The 13458-nt window shown below is 63.5% G+C and overlaps 1 protein-coding gene across 1 annotated transcript; it reads left to right on the top strand.

The window, feature by feature from the left end:
* Window positions 1–197: 197 nt before the first annotated feature.
* Window positions 198–13233, top strand: LOC127038223 (SLAM family member 5-like). The gene is made up of 5 exons (XM_050930734.1): window positions 198–382; window positions 2300–2626; window positions 3655–3918; window positions 12308–12586; window positions 13064–13233. Exons 1-5 carry the CDS (start codon window positions 322–324, stop codon window positions 13159–13161), a joined length of 1029 nt encoding a protein of 342 aa, XP_050786691.1. The 5' UTR covers window positions 198–321; the 3' UTR covers window positions 13162–13233.
* Window positions 13234–13458: the final 225 nt, after the last annotated feature.

Here is a 13458-nt window from a genome sequence, read left to right as displayed (position 1 = left end):
CTTCCCCAACCCAGGGCCCTGGACTTGAGCCCGGCTGAGTGTAGCCCCACACTCAGAGTGACACACCCAGCCTGCGGGGTTTAGGGAACTCAGCTGCTTGAGCTCATTGGGTGACTTACCCCAAGAGCTGAGTCACATCACAGCCAGTGGGGTCTGGTCTTGCCAAATCCCATCTCCCGGTGGAGAAATTGCAGAGCTGCAGGGCGATTCGTTTCTTTGCAGTCCATCCTCAGCCACAGCCAGACGTCCCCGTCTGAACCACTCCAGGCTCTGGCTCCATTTGGTGAGGATCTCCGACGCCCGCTGCCCCACGCTGTCAGGATGCAGGGGGCTCCTCTTCGACCTTCTTTTCTTTTGCTTCTTCTGCTCTTACAGCCCGGAGGTGAGTGATCTGCCTGAACTGGAGTGCAGGAAATGGTGACACACGGGTCAGCCATCAACTCCGCACCTTGGGCAACTGGGAGTCTAGGGTGTGATTCAATCCATGTGCCTTCTTTTCCATGGAGAGTTAATCCAGCCCTGCAAACAGCGACTCAGCCAGGGCTGGAATAACCCAAGGAGTGTGGGGGCAGCCTGTCGGGATTGAGGGGCATTGGTAGAGCTGAAGGAGGGAAGGGGAGTCCAGGGCTTCATGTCGGGGTTGAGGGGCATCAGCAAATCTGAAGGAGGGAAGGGGAGTCCAGGGCTGGAATGGGTGTGGTGGGGGGAACGCCTCAGGGCTGTATGTCGGGATTGAGGGGCATTGGCAGAGCTGAAGGAGGGAAGGGGAGTCCAGGGCTGGAATTGGGGGGCTGCACATCGGGGTTGAGGGACATCGGCAGAGCTGAACAGAGGTAGAGCCCAGGGCTGGAATAGCCCTGCACTCCCAGCTCACCTGACCCCGCAGGGTCCCCTCCTCTCCAGCAGCTGGGGCAGCTATGGGAAGCTACACAGACCCTGAAGAGCCTGGGGTGGCTGAGGGAAGGGTCTGGGCAGGCCCGAGAGCGCCTCTGTGCTCTTGGGGGACCATCTCCTCATAGCACGGGGCAGAGGGATGACACTGGGAGGGACGGTCTGCATAATGGCAGGGCAAAGCCTAGGTAGTTGCAGGGGGCCTCTGGGGAAGGGAGACAGGAGGACTTGGGGAAGGGAAAAGGAGGGGTCAGGTTGGGCTGGAGGCCGAGAGGAGGGAGGGGGACTCCAGTGAGGTGAAGTGGCCATGCTGCAGCAGGGGGTGCACGGCCCCTCCTTGCACCTGCACGACAGCTGGGCCCGGCGCAACGTGAGCCACGGGGTGGGTGGGACCGACCTGACCCTTTGGGTTGACCCGTCTCATTCACGCCAAGAATATTTTTCCAAGACCCCCTGGTCGGGCCCGATCCTCCGCAGCTCTGCATGCAGTGCACCAGAGGCATTTCACATTGGTTTTGCCCTGGGGGAAGTGGTTGTGCAAGAGGCAGAGCGATGGAGAATCAAGCCCAGGATATCAGCCTCCATTTCATCGCTAGTCTGCTTCCCAGCCCCTCACCTCCTAGTGGGGATGTAGCAATACCAACAGAAGTGCCACGCTGGCTACTTCCGGCCTGGGAGGCAGCTACCAGCCCTGGGAAGGGCTGGTACTCGCCTCTCCCAGGAGGCCTGCTGCCCTAAGCGGTCTGAGGTTACCCTTTGAGGTTCCCCCTGGCACCAGCAGGGCCCTGCTAGCTAGCAGATAATTTGCTAGGTGGAGATGCTGGCAAGAATATTCCCTCTGGTATACTGGTTACAGCATGACCCACCATTCACCAGTACCTGGCGAGAGGGCGGGGGAGAGAGATGGGCGGGCATGGAGATAGACAGATGTGTTCAGCCATTCAGTGGGCTTATAGGATCATCAGCTTCCCATGGCTATGCGGCTAAAACCCCTGGAAAAGCTGTCTCCTACTCTAACAAGTGAGGGTCTTTGTCCCTTTTGAGGGTCTTTTGTCTAGAGGCTGTTCCCCATGCAAGGTAAGAACCCTCTACTGCTACCAGATCTCTGTCCCCCAAGAGCAGATATGTTCCAAAGCCAGATCGGGCTGTCAACCTCACAAATGACCCCTTGCTCTGTAATATCCAAACCAACACCCCAGGGGGGAAGGCTGCCCGGTCATGGGACGTTGAACATCCAGATCTGCAATCTGTGGGGTTTGAGCCCAGATCCAGGGGAAACAACTTCTCCCGCTCCTGTAATCTGGGACTCCCCCTGGTTCCTGTGGGAGCATGAACGTGGACCGGGGAGGGAACTGGCCTGGTGTCTCCATGGTATGTCTACTTGCTGTTCTTCCCTCCCGTGCACCAGAGTACTCCAGAGCGGCTGCAGACGAGACGGAGCTGACTGGGATTCTGGGAGGGTCGGTCACTTTCCCCCTGAGGATCCCAGCAGAACAGAAATTTGAAAACGGGGCCTGGATGGTAAACACAAGCAGTCTAGTCACTGTCATGGCAGGGAGACCTCCCCGCGTCCTGGTGTTTGACTCATCCTACAAGGGACGCCTGCGATTCTCTGATGAGAGCTACTCGCTTCAGATCACCGACCTGAGGCTGGAGGACACAGGCAGCTATTCCGTCGAATTCAACACAGACAAAGAGCAATTCGCCTACAGAGAATTCACGCTGCGCGTGTCCAGTAAGTGCTGGGGCAGGGGGATCCCTGAGGGAGCCTGGAACCCGCCCCGCTCAGGAAACTCATAGCCGCTGGCAAACAACTTAGTGTGGCTGCTTCTCCTCTTCTTCCACCTCGTGCTTGTCTCTTCTGCTGCTCGCCAGCCCTGTCTCCCTGCTCCCTGCTCCATCTTCTGCAGCCCTTTCCCATCTGTGCTCTGCTGCAGCTTCCTTCCCCCACCCTGGCCACTGCCCCACTGCTCCAGCCCCAAACGGCCCTGGCCCATCAGAAACCCAAACACCTCTTGGAACTGAGGTTTTCCCCCATCCAACCAGGGCTCCACTTCCTGCTCTGCTTTCCCCAAGCCCCCTCCCACAACTCCAGCGCTGGTCACTCATCCCAAGAGAGTTAGTCAGGAACAACGTTTCCCTTGCACGGGGCCATTTCAACATCTGATTTTGTCCCGGATTGGGATGTGAAATAGAAATCCTTCAAGAACAACAAAAAAAATTGTGGCACGAAAAGTTGCAAAAGATCCCAATCAGGAAATTAAACATTTCGACATTTTCGCTCTCTCTGAAACACGAGGTGTTGAAATGCTGATCGGTTTCCACAATGACCTTGCCGATTACGGTGGACTCCAATGGGAGGAGGGGAAAGACCGTTCGAAATGCAACGTTTGGGGTTTGGCATTGAACACCTGCTTCAGAAAACTGAACATTTTTCTTGGCGTCAACTTTTTCCTGCTGAAAATGGCAGTTTTGACTTAACCAAATTTTCAGATGGAAAACATGTTCACTGGGAAATTTCAACCAGCTCAAACCCCCAACCGATCCCCAAGCTGGGCCCCCCGTGCCTGCCCAAATGATCCTTCCGTCATCCTCCCCCTCCCAGCTGTGCCATTACCTTCATGTCCCCCTGCCCCTGCTCCAAGCATGCTGCGAAGATGCAGAGGGCTCCCTGCGTGCTGCTCCCCCAGCAGATCCAGGCAGCGGCTAGTAAGTTGCTGCAGGGATTTCAGCCTGTTCTGTGTTTCTCTCCCCCCCACACAGAGGGACAACTGCCACCTACCATCGCCTGTGACTCAGTGGCCTGTGAGGATGATGCCTGTATCTACACCCTGCGCTGCGCCATCAGGAATGGAAGGGAAAATGTGACCTACAGCTGGAGTAATGCCGCCAGCAGCGTTCTGTCCACCGACTCCATCGTGCACATCCCTCAGCGGCACCAGGCCGCTCGTGAGAGTGTCACCTGCACGGCACGTCTCCCTGACAGGAACAGCTCTACGACGGTGTCCCCAAAGGAATTCTGCGCAGGTAATGCCCTCTGCAGGGAAACCCTGCCCAGGCGCTCCTGGAGAGGGCTGGCATCGGGTCCCCGCCTTGGCACTCACCCCACGACTATTTCAATGAAACCACTCTGGTCTCCAACACTTTTGCACTTAAAGGGGTCCCATCACCCTAGCAATCCCTTACCCCACCTCCCACTCTGAGAAATCTGCTGCCCCCCAGGGAGAGATCAAGGCAAGGGGCTGAAGCATCCCTGCAGCTGGGCCAGTGCAGAGTCATGGGGCTGCAAAGAGAACTGGCATGAGAACAGCTCCATGGCCAGTGGTTAGAGAGATCCCCCGGAACAGGGAGCCCCAGGATCCAATCCCCTGCTCCAGCCACTCATTAATCAGAGATCCAAAGAGCCCCCCATCAGGCTATCCCAGAGCCCAGTGGTTATATCGCTCACCAGTGAGGTGGCAGCTCCCCTTCTCCCACCCAGGGGAGGACCCTCACCATGGGGTTACACAGTACAAGGGGAGGCCTAAGCGGCCCGCGCCCAAGAGAGGGTTCCCAGCTGAGAGTCCCCAGCAGAGACAGGCAGCAAAGGCCCTGAGAGGCGGAGGATGCCCCATCCCCCCAGCATCTCCCATTGACTAGCCTTGGGGCGCCCTGCCCATGGTGAATCTCTTTGTACCTATCTGTCCCCATCCATCGCAGGGGATGCCCAGGCGCCAGGCTCAGGCTTGTGAATCTCAGGGGTGTCCCAGGCCTCTCAGAGTTAGGTGTGGTGGCTACCAGTGTCCCTGCATTCCTTTGTGACCCCAGGCCTCGGGGTTCTTCTTGCGCAAGCCCTTCCCGTGTCTCTAGCATCAGACAGATGGAGCAATATTCACATGATGTCACGGTAACGACGCCACAGCCAGTGCTTTACTCATTCCCGCGTGCAGCTGAGCATTGCCACATGATCTGGCCCGTTGCTCCCCAGGCCAGAGACTGCAGACCTGTTAAAAAATATATCATCAGCGAACTGGGTCCTGGGAACCATCTGGTGATGGGACCAACACCGCAGCTCATATGGAGGCTGCCTGGGCTTTGTCAATAAACGAGTACTCACACCCTCTGGGATCCGCCACACTGCCCGGACGAGGCAGCTTCTCACCGGGGACGCTGAAGATCTGACAGTTTTCTCTCCACATGGGTCAAAAGGGAAAAGCATCGTCCTGGTTTTCAAACCAAACAAGACGCAGCAGCCTTTTTTCAGCATCGTTAGCAGAGCCACGCCGAGTACGTCTCATGGTACTTGCTGGGCATCTTCTACCAACCATCTCAAAGATCTTCCAATGTGCAGCCACAAGGGGTGGCCAGGTGTGGATAACCCACCGCGACATCGAACGCGAATCTCAACATTCAGTTCCCTGCTTGAACTCAGAATTCAGTCCATTCAGAAGGTGGGGAACGACACTTCTGTGTCGTCAGATGCCCAGAAGGGGGTTCCTGGACGTTCAGACACATCCTTGTGAGAACAGGGAACACAGTCCACTTACAAGAGTGGAAGCGAGGAAGGAAATGGGACAATACTACAGAAAAACTAAGGGATTGCTCCCGCCCTGATAGGGTGTTCACCCAACACCGTCGCTCAAGGCGTAAAAGGGCTCAGGAGGGGCTACCTGACAGGATGGGCTGCACCTGGGCAAGGTGTGGGCTGGACAGACAGCCCCAACTGGACCTGAGCTGGTGATTGCAGGGAGCCGGTGTAGAGGGAGGGCCTGGCCTCCCCTCCCTGTCACTGCGGGGAGGGTAACAGGGGCAGGGCAGTGGATTTTGAAGACTTCCTGAGGCGGTTTATTTAGCGAGACTCTGATCCCCGCAAAGGGAAGAAACTGCAGCGACCTGGCCTGAGGGCCAAGCCACAGAGAGGAAGTGCTGGAGCTCGCGGAGCAGGAGAGAAGCCACCAAGTGCTTCATTGGGGCAAGGGAGCCAAGGAACCGCAAGCAGCGGTGGCAAACCAGCGGTGAGCCGATCCCCCGGTGAGCCACAAGGAGGGGCCCCAGCCGTGAGCCGATCCCCCGGTGAGCCACAAGGGGGGGCCCCTGCCGTGAGCCATTCCCCCGGTGAGCCACCAGGAGGGGCCTCAGCTGTGAGCCGATCCCCCGGTGAGCCACAAGGAGGCGCCCCAGCCGTGAGCCGATCCCCCGGTGAGCCACAAGGAGGGGCCCCAGCCGTGAGCCGATCCCCCGGTGAGCCACAAGGGGGGGCCTCAGCCGTGAGCCGATCCCCCGGTGAGCCACAAGGAGGCGCCCCAGCCGTGAGCCGATCCCCCGGTGAGCCACCAGGAGGGGCCCCAGCCGTGAGCCGATCCCCCGGTGAGCCACAAGGAGGGGCCCCAGCCGTGAGCCGATCCCCCGGTGAGCCACAAGGAGGGGCCCCAGCCGTGAGCCGATCCCCCGGTGAGCCACAAGGAGGGGCCCCAGCCGTGAGCCGATCCCCCGGTGAGCCACAAGGGGGCGCCCCAGCCGTGAGCCGATCCCCCGGTGAGCCACAAGGAGGGGGCCCCAGCCGTGAGCCGATCCCCGGTGAGCCACCAGGAGGGGCCCCAGCCGTGAGCCGATCCCCCGGTGAGCCACAAGGAGGGGCCCCAGCCGTGAGCCGATCCCCCGGTGAGCCACAAGGAGGGGCCCCAGCCGTGAGCCGATCCCCCGGTGAGCCACAAGGAGGGGCCCCAGCCGTGAGCCGATCCCCCGGTGAGCCACAAGGAGGGGCCCCAGCCGTGAGCCGATCCCCCGGTGAGCCACAAGGGGGCGCCCCAGCCGTGAGCCGATCCCCCGGTGAGCCACAAGGAGGGGCCCCAGCCGTGAGCCGATCCCCCGGTGAGCCACAAGGAGGGGCCCCAGCCGTGAGCCGATCCCCCCGTGAGCCACAAGGAGGGGCCCCAGCCGTGAGCCGATCCCCCGGTGAGCCGTAAGGAGGGGCCCCAGCCGTGAGCCGATCCCCCGGTGAGCCGTAAGGAGGGGCCCCAGCCGTGAGCCGATCCCCCGGTGAGCCACAAGGGGGCGCCCCAGCCGTGAGCCGATCCCCCGGTGAGCCACAAGGTGGCGCCCCAGCCGTGAGCCGATCCCCCGGTGAGCCACAAGGAGGGGCCCCAGCCGTGAGCCGATCCCCCCGTGAGCCGTAAGGAGGGGCCCCAGCCGTGAGCCGATCCCCCGGTGAGCCGTAAGGAGGGGCCCCAGCCGTGAGCCGATCCCCCGGTGAGCCGTAAGGAGGGGCCCCAGCCGTGAGCCGATCCCCCGGTGAGCCACAAGGGGGCGCCCCAGCCGTGAGCCGATCCCCCGGTGAGCCACAAGGAGGGGCCCCCAGCCATGAGCCGATCCCCCGGTGAGCCACAAGGGGGCGCCCCAGCCGTGAGCCGATCCCCCGGTGAGCCACAAGGAGGGGCCCCAGCCGTGAGCCGTTCCCCCCGGTGAGCCACAAGGAGGGGCCCCAGCCGTGAGCCGATCCCCCGGTGAGCCACAAGGAGGGGCCCCAGCCGTGAGCCGATCCCCCCGTGAGCCACAAGGAGGGGCCCCAGCCGTGAGCCGATCCCCCGGTGAGCCACAAGGAGGGGCCCCAGCCGTGAGCCGATCCCCCCGTGAGCCGTAAGGAGGGGCCCCAGCCGTGAGCCGATCCCCCGGTGAGCCGTAAGGAGGGGCCCCAGCCGTGAGCCGATCCCCCCGTGAGCCACAAGGAGGGGCCCCAGCCGTGAGCCGATCCCCCGGTGAGCCACAAGGAGGGGCCCCAGCCGTGAGCCGATCCCCCCGTGAGCCGTAAGGAGGGGCCCCAGCCGTGAGCCGATCCCCCGGTGAGCCGTAAGGAGGGGCCCCAGCCGTGAGCCGATCCCCCGGTGAGCCACAAGGGGGCGCCCCAGCCGTGAGCCGATCCCCCGGTGAGCCACAAGGAGGGGCCCCAGCCATGAGCCGATCCCCCGGTGAGCCACAAGGGGGCGCCCCAGCCGTGAGCCGATCCCCCGGTGAGCCACAAGGAGGGGCCCCAGCCGTGAGCCGTTCCCCCGGTGAGCCACAAGGAGGGGCCCCAGCCGTGAGCCGATCCCCGGTGAGCCACAAGGAGGGGCCCCAGCCGTGAGCCGATCCCCCCGTGAGCCACAAGGAGGGGCCCCAGCCGTGAGCCGATCCCCCGGTGAGCCGTAAGGAGGGGCCCCAGCCGTGAGCCGATCCCCCGGTGAGCCACAAGGGGGCGCCCCAGCCGTGAGCCGATCCCCCGGTGAGCCACAAGGGGGCGCCCCAGCCGTGAGCCGATCCCCCGGTGAGCCACAAGGAGGGGCCCCCAGCCGTGAGCCGATCCCCCCGTGAGCCGTAAGGAGGGGCCCCAGCCGTGAGCCGATCCCCCGGTGAGCCGTAAGGAGGGGCCCCAGCCGTGAGCCGATCCCCCGGTGAGCCACAAGGGGGCGCCCCAGCCGTGAGCCGATCCCCCGGTGAGCCACAAGGAGGGGCCCCAGCCGTGAGCCGATCCCCCCGTGAGCCACAAGGAGGAGCCCCAGCCGTGAGCCGATCCCCCGGTGAGCCGTAAGGAGGGGCCCCAGCCGTGAGCCGATCCCCCGGTGAGCCACAAGGAGGGGCCCCAGCCGTGAGCCGATCCCCCGGTGAGCCGTAAGGAGGGGCCCCAGCCGTGAGCCGATCCCCCGGTGAGCCGTAAGGAGGGGCCCCCAGCCGGTGAGCCGATCCCCCGGTGAGCCACAAGGGGGCGCCCCAGCCGTGAGCCGATCCCCCGGTGAGCCACAAGGGGGCGCCCCAGCCGTGAGCCGATCCCCCGGTGAGCCACAAGGAGGGGCCCCAGCCGTGAGCCGATCCCCCCGTGAGCCGTAAGGAGGGGCCCCAGCCGTGAGCCGATCCCCCGGTGAAGCCGTAAGGAGGGGCCCCAGCCGTGAGCCGATCCCCCGGTGAGCCACAAGGGGGCGCCCCAGCCGTGAGCCGATCCCCCGGTGAGCCACAAGGAGGGGCCCCAGCCGTGAGCCGATCCCCCCGTGAGCCACAAGGAGGAGCCCCAGCCGTGAGCCGATCCCCCGGTGAGCCACAAGGAGGCTGAGCCGATCCCCCGGTGAGCCACAAGGAGGGGCCCCAGCCGTGAGCCGATCCCCCGGTGAGCCACAAGGAGGGGCCCCAGCCGTGAGCCGATCCCCCGGTGAGCCGTAAGGAGGGGCCCCAGCCGTGAGCCGATCCCCCGGTGAGCCACAAGGGGGCGCCCCCAGCCGTGAGCCGATCCCCCGGTGAGCCACAAGGAGGGGCCCCAGCCGTGAGCCGATCCCCCGGTGAGCCACAAGGAGGGGCCCCCAGCCGTGAGCCGATCCCCCGGTGAGCCACAAGGGGGCGCCCCAGCCGTGAGCCGATCCCCCGGTGAGCCACAAGGAGGGGCCCCAGCCGTGAGCCGATCCCCCGGTGAGCCACAAGGAGAGGCCCCTGCCGTGAGCCGATCCCCCCCGTGAGGCCACAAGGAGGGGCCCCAGCCGTGAGCCGATCCCCCGGTGAGCCACAAGGAGGGGCCCCAGCCGTGAGCCGATCCCCCGGTGAGCCACAAGGGGGCGCCCCAGCCGTGAGCCGATCCCCCGGTGAGCCACAAGGGGGCGCCCCAGCCGTGAGCCGATCCCCCGGTGAGCCACAAGGGGGCGCCCCAGCCGTTTGCCGATCCCCCGGTGAGCCACAAGGAGGGGCCCAGCCGTGAGCCGATCCCCCCGGTGAGCCACAAGCGGGCGCCCCAGCCGTGAGCCGATCCCCCGGTGAGCCGTAAGGAGGGGCCCCAGCCGTGAGCCGATCCCCCGGTGAGCCACAAGGAGGGGCCCCAGCCGTGAGCCGATCCCCCGGTGAGCCACAAGGAGGGGCCCCAGCCGTGAGCCGATCCCCCGGTGAGCCACAAGGCGGGGCCCCAGCCGTGAGCCGATCCCCCGGTGAGCCACAAGGAGGGGCCCCAGCCGTGAGCCGATCCCCCGGTGAGCCACAAGGAGGGGCCCCAGCCGTGAGCCGATCCCCCGGTGAGCCACAAGGGGGCGCCCCAGCCGTGAGCCGATCCCCCGGTGAGCCACAAGGAGGGGCCCCAGCCGTGAGCCGATCCCCCGGTGAGCCACAAGGAGGGGCCCCTGCCGTGAGCCGATCCCCCCTGTGAGCCACAAGGAGGGGCCCCAGCCGTGAGCCGATCCCCCGGTGAGCCGTAAGGAGGGGCCCCAGCCGTGAGCCGATCCCCCGGTGAGCCACAAGGGGGCGCCCCAGCCGTGAGCCGATCCCCCGGTGAGCCACAAGGGGGCGCCCCAGCCGTTTGCCGATCCCCCGGTGAGCCACAAGGAGGGGCCCCAGCCGTGAGCCGATCCCCCGGTGAGCCACAAGCGGGCGCCCCAGCCGTGAGCCGATCCCCCGGTGAGCCGTAAGGAGGGGCCCCAGCCGTGAGCCGATCCCCCGGTGAGCCACAAGGAGGGGCCCCAGCCGTGAGCCGATCCCCCGGTGAGCCACAAGGAGGGGCCCCAGCCGTGAGCCGATCCCCCGGTGAGCCACAAGGAGGGGCCCCAGCCGTGAGCCGATCCCCCGGTGAGCCACAAGGAGGGGCCCCCAGCCGTGAGCCGATCCCCCGGTGAGCCACAAGGAGGGGCCCCAGCCGTGAGCCGATCCCCCGGTGAGCCACAAGGAGGGGCCCCAGCCGTGAGCCGATCCCCCGGTGAGCCACAAGGAGGGGCCCCAGCCGTGAGCCGTTCCCCCGGTGAGCCACAAGGAGGGGCCCCAGCCGTGAGCCGATCCCCCGGTGAGCCACAAGGAGGGGCCCCAGCCGTGAGCCGATCCCCCGGTGAGCCACAAGGAGGGGCCCCAGCCGTGAGCCGATCCCCCGGTGAGCCGTAAGGAGGGGCCCCAGCCGTGAGCCGATCCCCCGGTGAGCCACAAGGGGGCGCCCCAGCCGTGAGCCGATCCCCCGGTGAGCCACAAGGAGGGGCCCCAGCCGTGAGCCGATCCCCCGGTGAGCCACCAGGAGGGGCCCCAGCCGTGAGCCGATCCCCCGGTGAGCCACAAGGGGGCGCCCCAGCCGTGAGCCGATCCCCCGGTGAGCCACCAGGAGGGGCCCCAGCCGTGAGCCGATCCCCCGGTGAGCCACAAGGAGGGGCTCCCAGCCATGAGTAGCATGAACCTCGTGACACACACCCTGCCGATCAACGCTTCCAAGGCATCTGCAACGGTGATTCCATTTCTGCTTGTGACCTCAGAGCATCTCGTGTGAATTTTAAAGGCTAAACCAGCGAACAAACTGTTCAGATGGCGGTTGCAAGTTATGGCACAGGCGGCAGCCTGGCCAGCTGTAGAACAGTGCGGAGTGCAATCCCCGCACCTAAATCAAAGCTGTGTCCGCCTAGCTACAGCGGCAGAAATGCCTGTAACACTTTAAATGGCTCTGTTGGCCAGTCGGATCCGGGGATCCTGCACTGAAAATCCAGAAAGTGACGGAAAATTTCCCCTGCTAGGTAAGATCAGAGAAGAAAATGGCAGCTCAGATGAAGAACTGACTCAATGTTCCTCCGAGGAAGGAGCCCACCGATGAATTTGCTGATGGTGGTGATGGCTAAAATCTGCACAAAACAGATGAAGAAATCCAAGAGAATGCAAAGCAAGCTGCTCGAAGAGCTGGCCAGCTGTCCACCTAGCTTACGGGCCGTTAAAAATGACTTTGTTCTTTCATTTTCTTTTATTCCTTCTTCGTTTTGTTTGTCTTTGCTTTTGTAACCTTCAGTCTCGACTCCCATTCGCAGTGAAGTGGTAACAGAACATTGCTAGAAAAGGGACCAGGAATCATTCGTCTTCTCTTTTCTTACAACTTCAGTTCATTGGGATTTGCCTTTTTCTGAGTTCAAATAACTGAACTAAAGTTCGGTCCCATGGGAGGGGACCCCTCAACCCAGGCCCTGGCCAAACCCACGCTCCACCCCAAGAGCTCACCTTCACTCTCCCTTTCCCCTGAAGCTGGTGGGGACTGAGCTCCAGCCAGCAGCCAGGGGTTGAGGTGGCCTGGAGTGGCTTGTGGCTCCTCCAGCCGCAGGGGGATAGGGGCAGGCTCTGGGCTCTGGCCACTGGGGGTAGGGAGGCATGCTTGGGGCTCTGGCTGCTGGGAGGGGGGTGCTTGGCTGGAAGAGGTGGGGCTGGCGGGCGAGCCTCCCTGAAGTGGAGGTGCACCCGCCATCCCTGGTCGGTAACTTTTTTGGGGAGCTGATTAAACAGAGGCAGACTGGAGAGCATGTTACCGGTGTTACTGTTCTAATACCTCGGTGCTTTTGTCAATGTTTGACCAGCCGTCTATGGTCAGATGCTCCACCCACCCCTGCTCCAAGCATGCTGTGCTGGGGCAGAGGGCTCCAGCAGTTCCAGGCAGCTGCTAGGAAGTTGTGCCAGGGATTTTTTCCTGTTCCTCCCCCCGCAGAGCAAGTGCCGGTGACGACGATTGTCTGTGACTCGGTGACCTGTGCCAATGGAACCTGTCACTACAGCATGCGCTGCGTGGCTGGGGAGAGGGGGGGACGCGTGGCTTACAGCTGGACTCAGGACGACAGCGGCGTGGTCATATCCACCGGCCCCATTCTGCGCGTCTCTATGAGACCTTTCGAGACTCTCCCAGCCATCATCTGCACAGCCCGGCACCCCGCAAGTAACAGCTCCAGGCTGATCTCCCCAAAGGACCTGTGTCCAGGTAACCCCCCGGGTAAGTGCTGCCCAGCTGGACTTTGCTCTGAGAAGGTCTCTACCCGGGGAGAGCTCAGGGGAAGGGTCTGGAACATCAGTGGGGCAGTGCCCGGGGAGGAGGGCACATCCCGCAGCATTGGAGACACTTGATGAGCTGCTCACAGACAGCTGGCAGAGCAAGGGGCTCAGACTAGGGGGACTGAGGGGCAGATTTGAGCCCCATCACATCCCACTGTCCTCCTCCTGCTCCGTGTCAGAGTCATCAGGCACCGAGCTCCTGGGCGGAACTGACTCCGATTCCCCAGAGGAGACACCGGCAGTGAGGCCAGCCTGGCCCTGCACAGCCCTAGCCCTAGCCCTCTTGCCCCATATGGAATTGGGGAGGGAAGATCCCCAGGTATCCCAGCCCCTGCCCTAGCTATGCTCTAGTGGTGCAGCTACCCCCCAGCATTGCTGGGCGCCCCCGACAGGAACTGACCCCGTCGCTCTTGTTTAGATTCCCCACTAGACCGGTCCCTGGCCTCATCGCTGTCCTACCACCTCATCATCCTGCTGCTGGAGCTGGGAGCCCTGTGCGCTGGGGTCATCGCATAGCACGGCCTCCCCGGCAGGGAGCAGAGATGGGACCAAGACCAGAGGAGCTGCCACTGCGACTGCCAATCCCGCCTGGGCCAAGGGATATGTCGGGGTGGGGGACACACACTCACTTGCAGCTTCCAAAGGGTTAATGTCACTGCGTGGGGATCGAAGCAGAAACACTGGGTCTGGCCATGGAGCTGCCAACCCTCTGAGCCTATGGTGGAATTGTGGCTCTCATTAGTCACCTAAATATCTGGGATTGGTTGTATTTTAATACTGAGACTATCTGGTAGCAGTGAGTTCCACAGGTTA

Source organism: Gopherus flavomarginatus, chromosome 20, assembly GCF_025201925.1.
Source record: "Gopherus flavomarginatus isolate rGopFla2 chromosome 20, rGopFla2.mat.asm, whole genome shotgun sequence".
Taxonomy (NCBI): domain Eukaryota; kingdom Metazoa; phylum Chordata; order Testudines; family Testudinidae; genus Gopherus; species Gopherus flavomarginatus.
The sequence above is the reverse complement of the archived record's forward strand: the minus strand, read 5'-3'. Positions and strand labels throughout refer to the sequence as shown.

Coding starts and splice junctions, on each gene's coding strand:
- LOC127038223 (XM_050930734.1), top strand. CDS start 322: ATGCAGGGGGCTCCTCTTCGACCTTCTTTTCTTTTGCTTCTTCTGCTC. Junction 3,919..12,307: donor CCCAAAGGAATTCTGCGCAG/GTAATGCCCTCT, acceptor CTCCCCCCGCAG/AGCAAGTGCCGGTGACGACG. Junction 12,587..13,063: donor GTGTCCAGGTAACCCCCCGG/GTAAGTGCTGCC, acceptor GCTCTTGTTTAG/ATTCCCCACTAGACCGGTCC.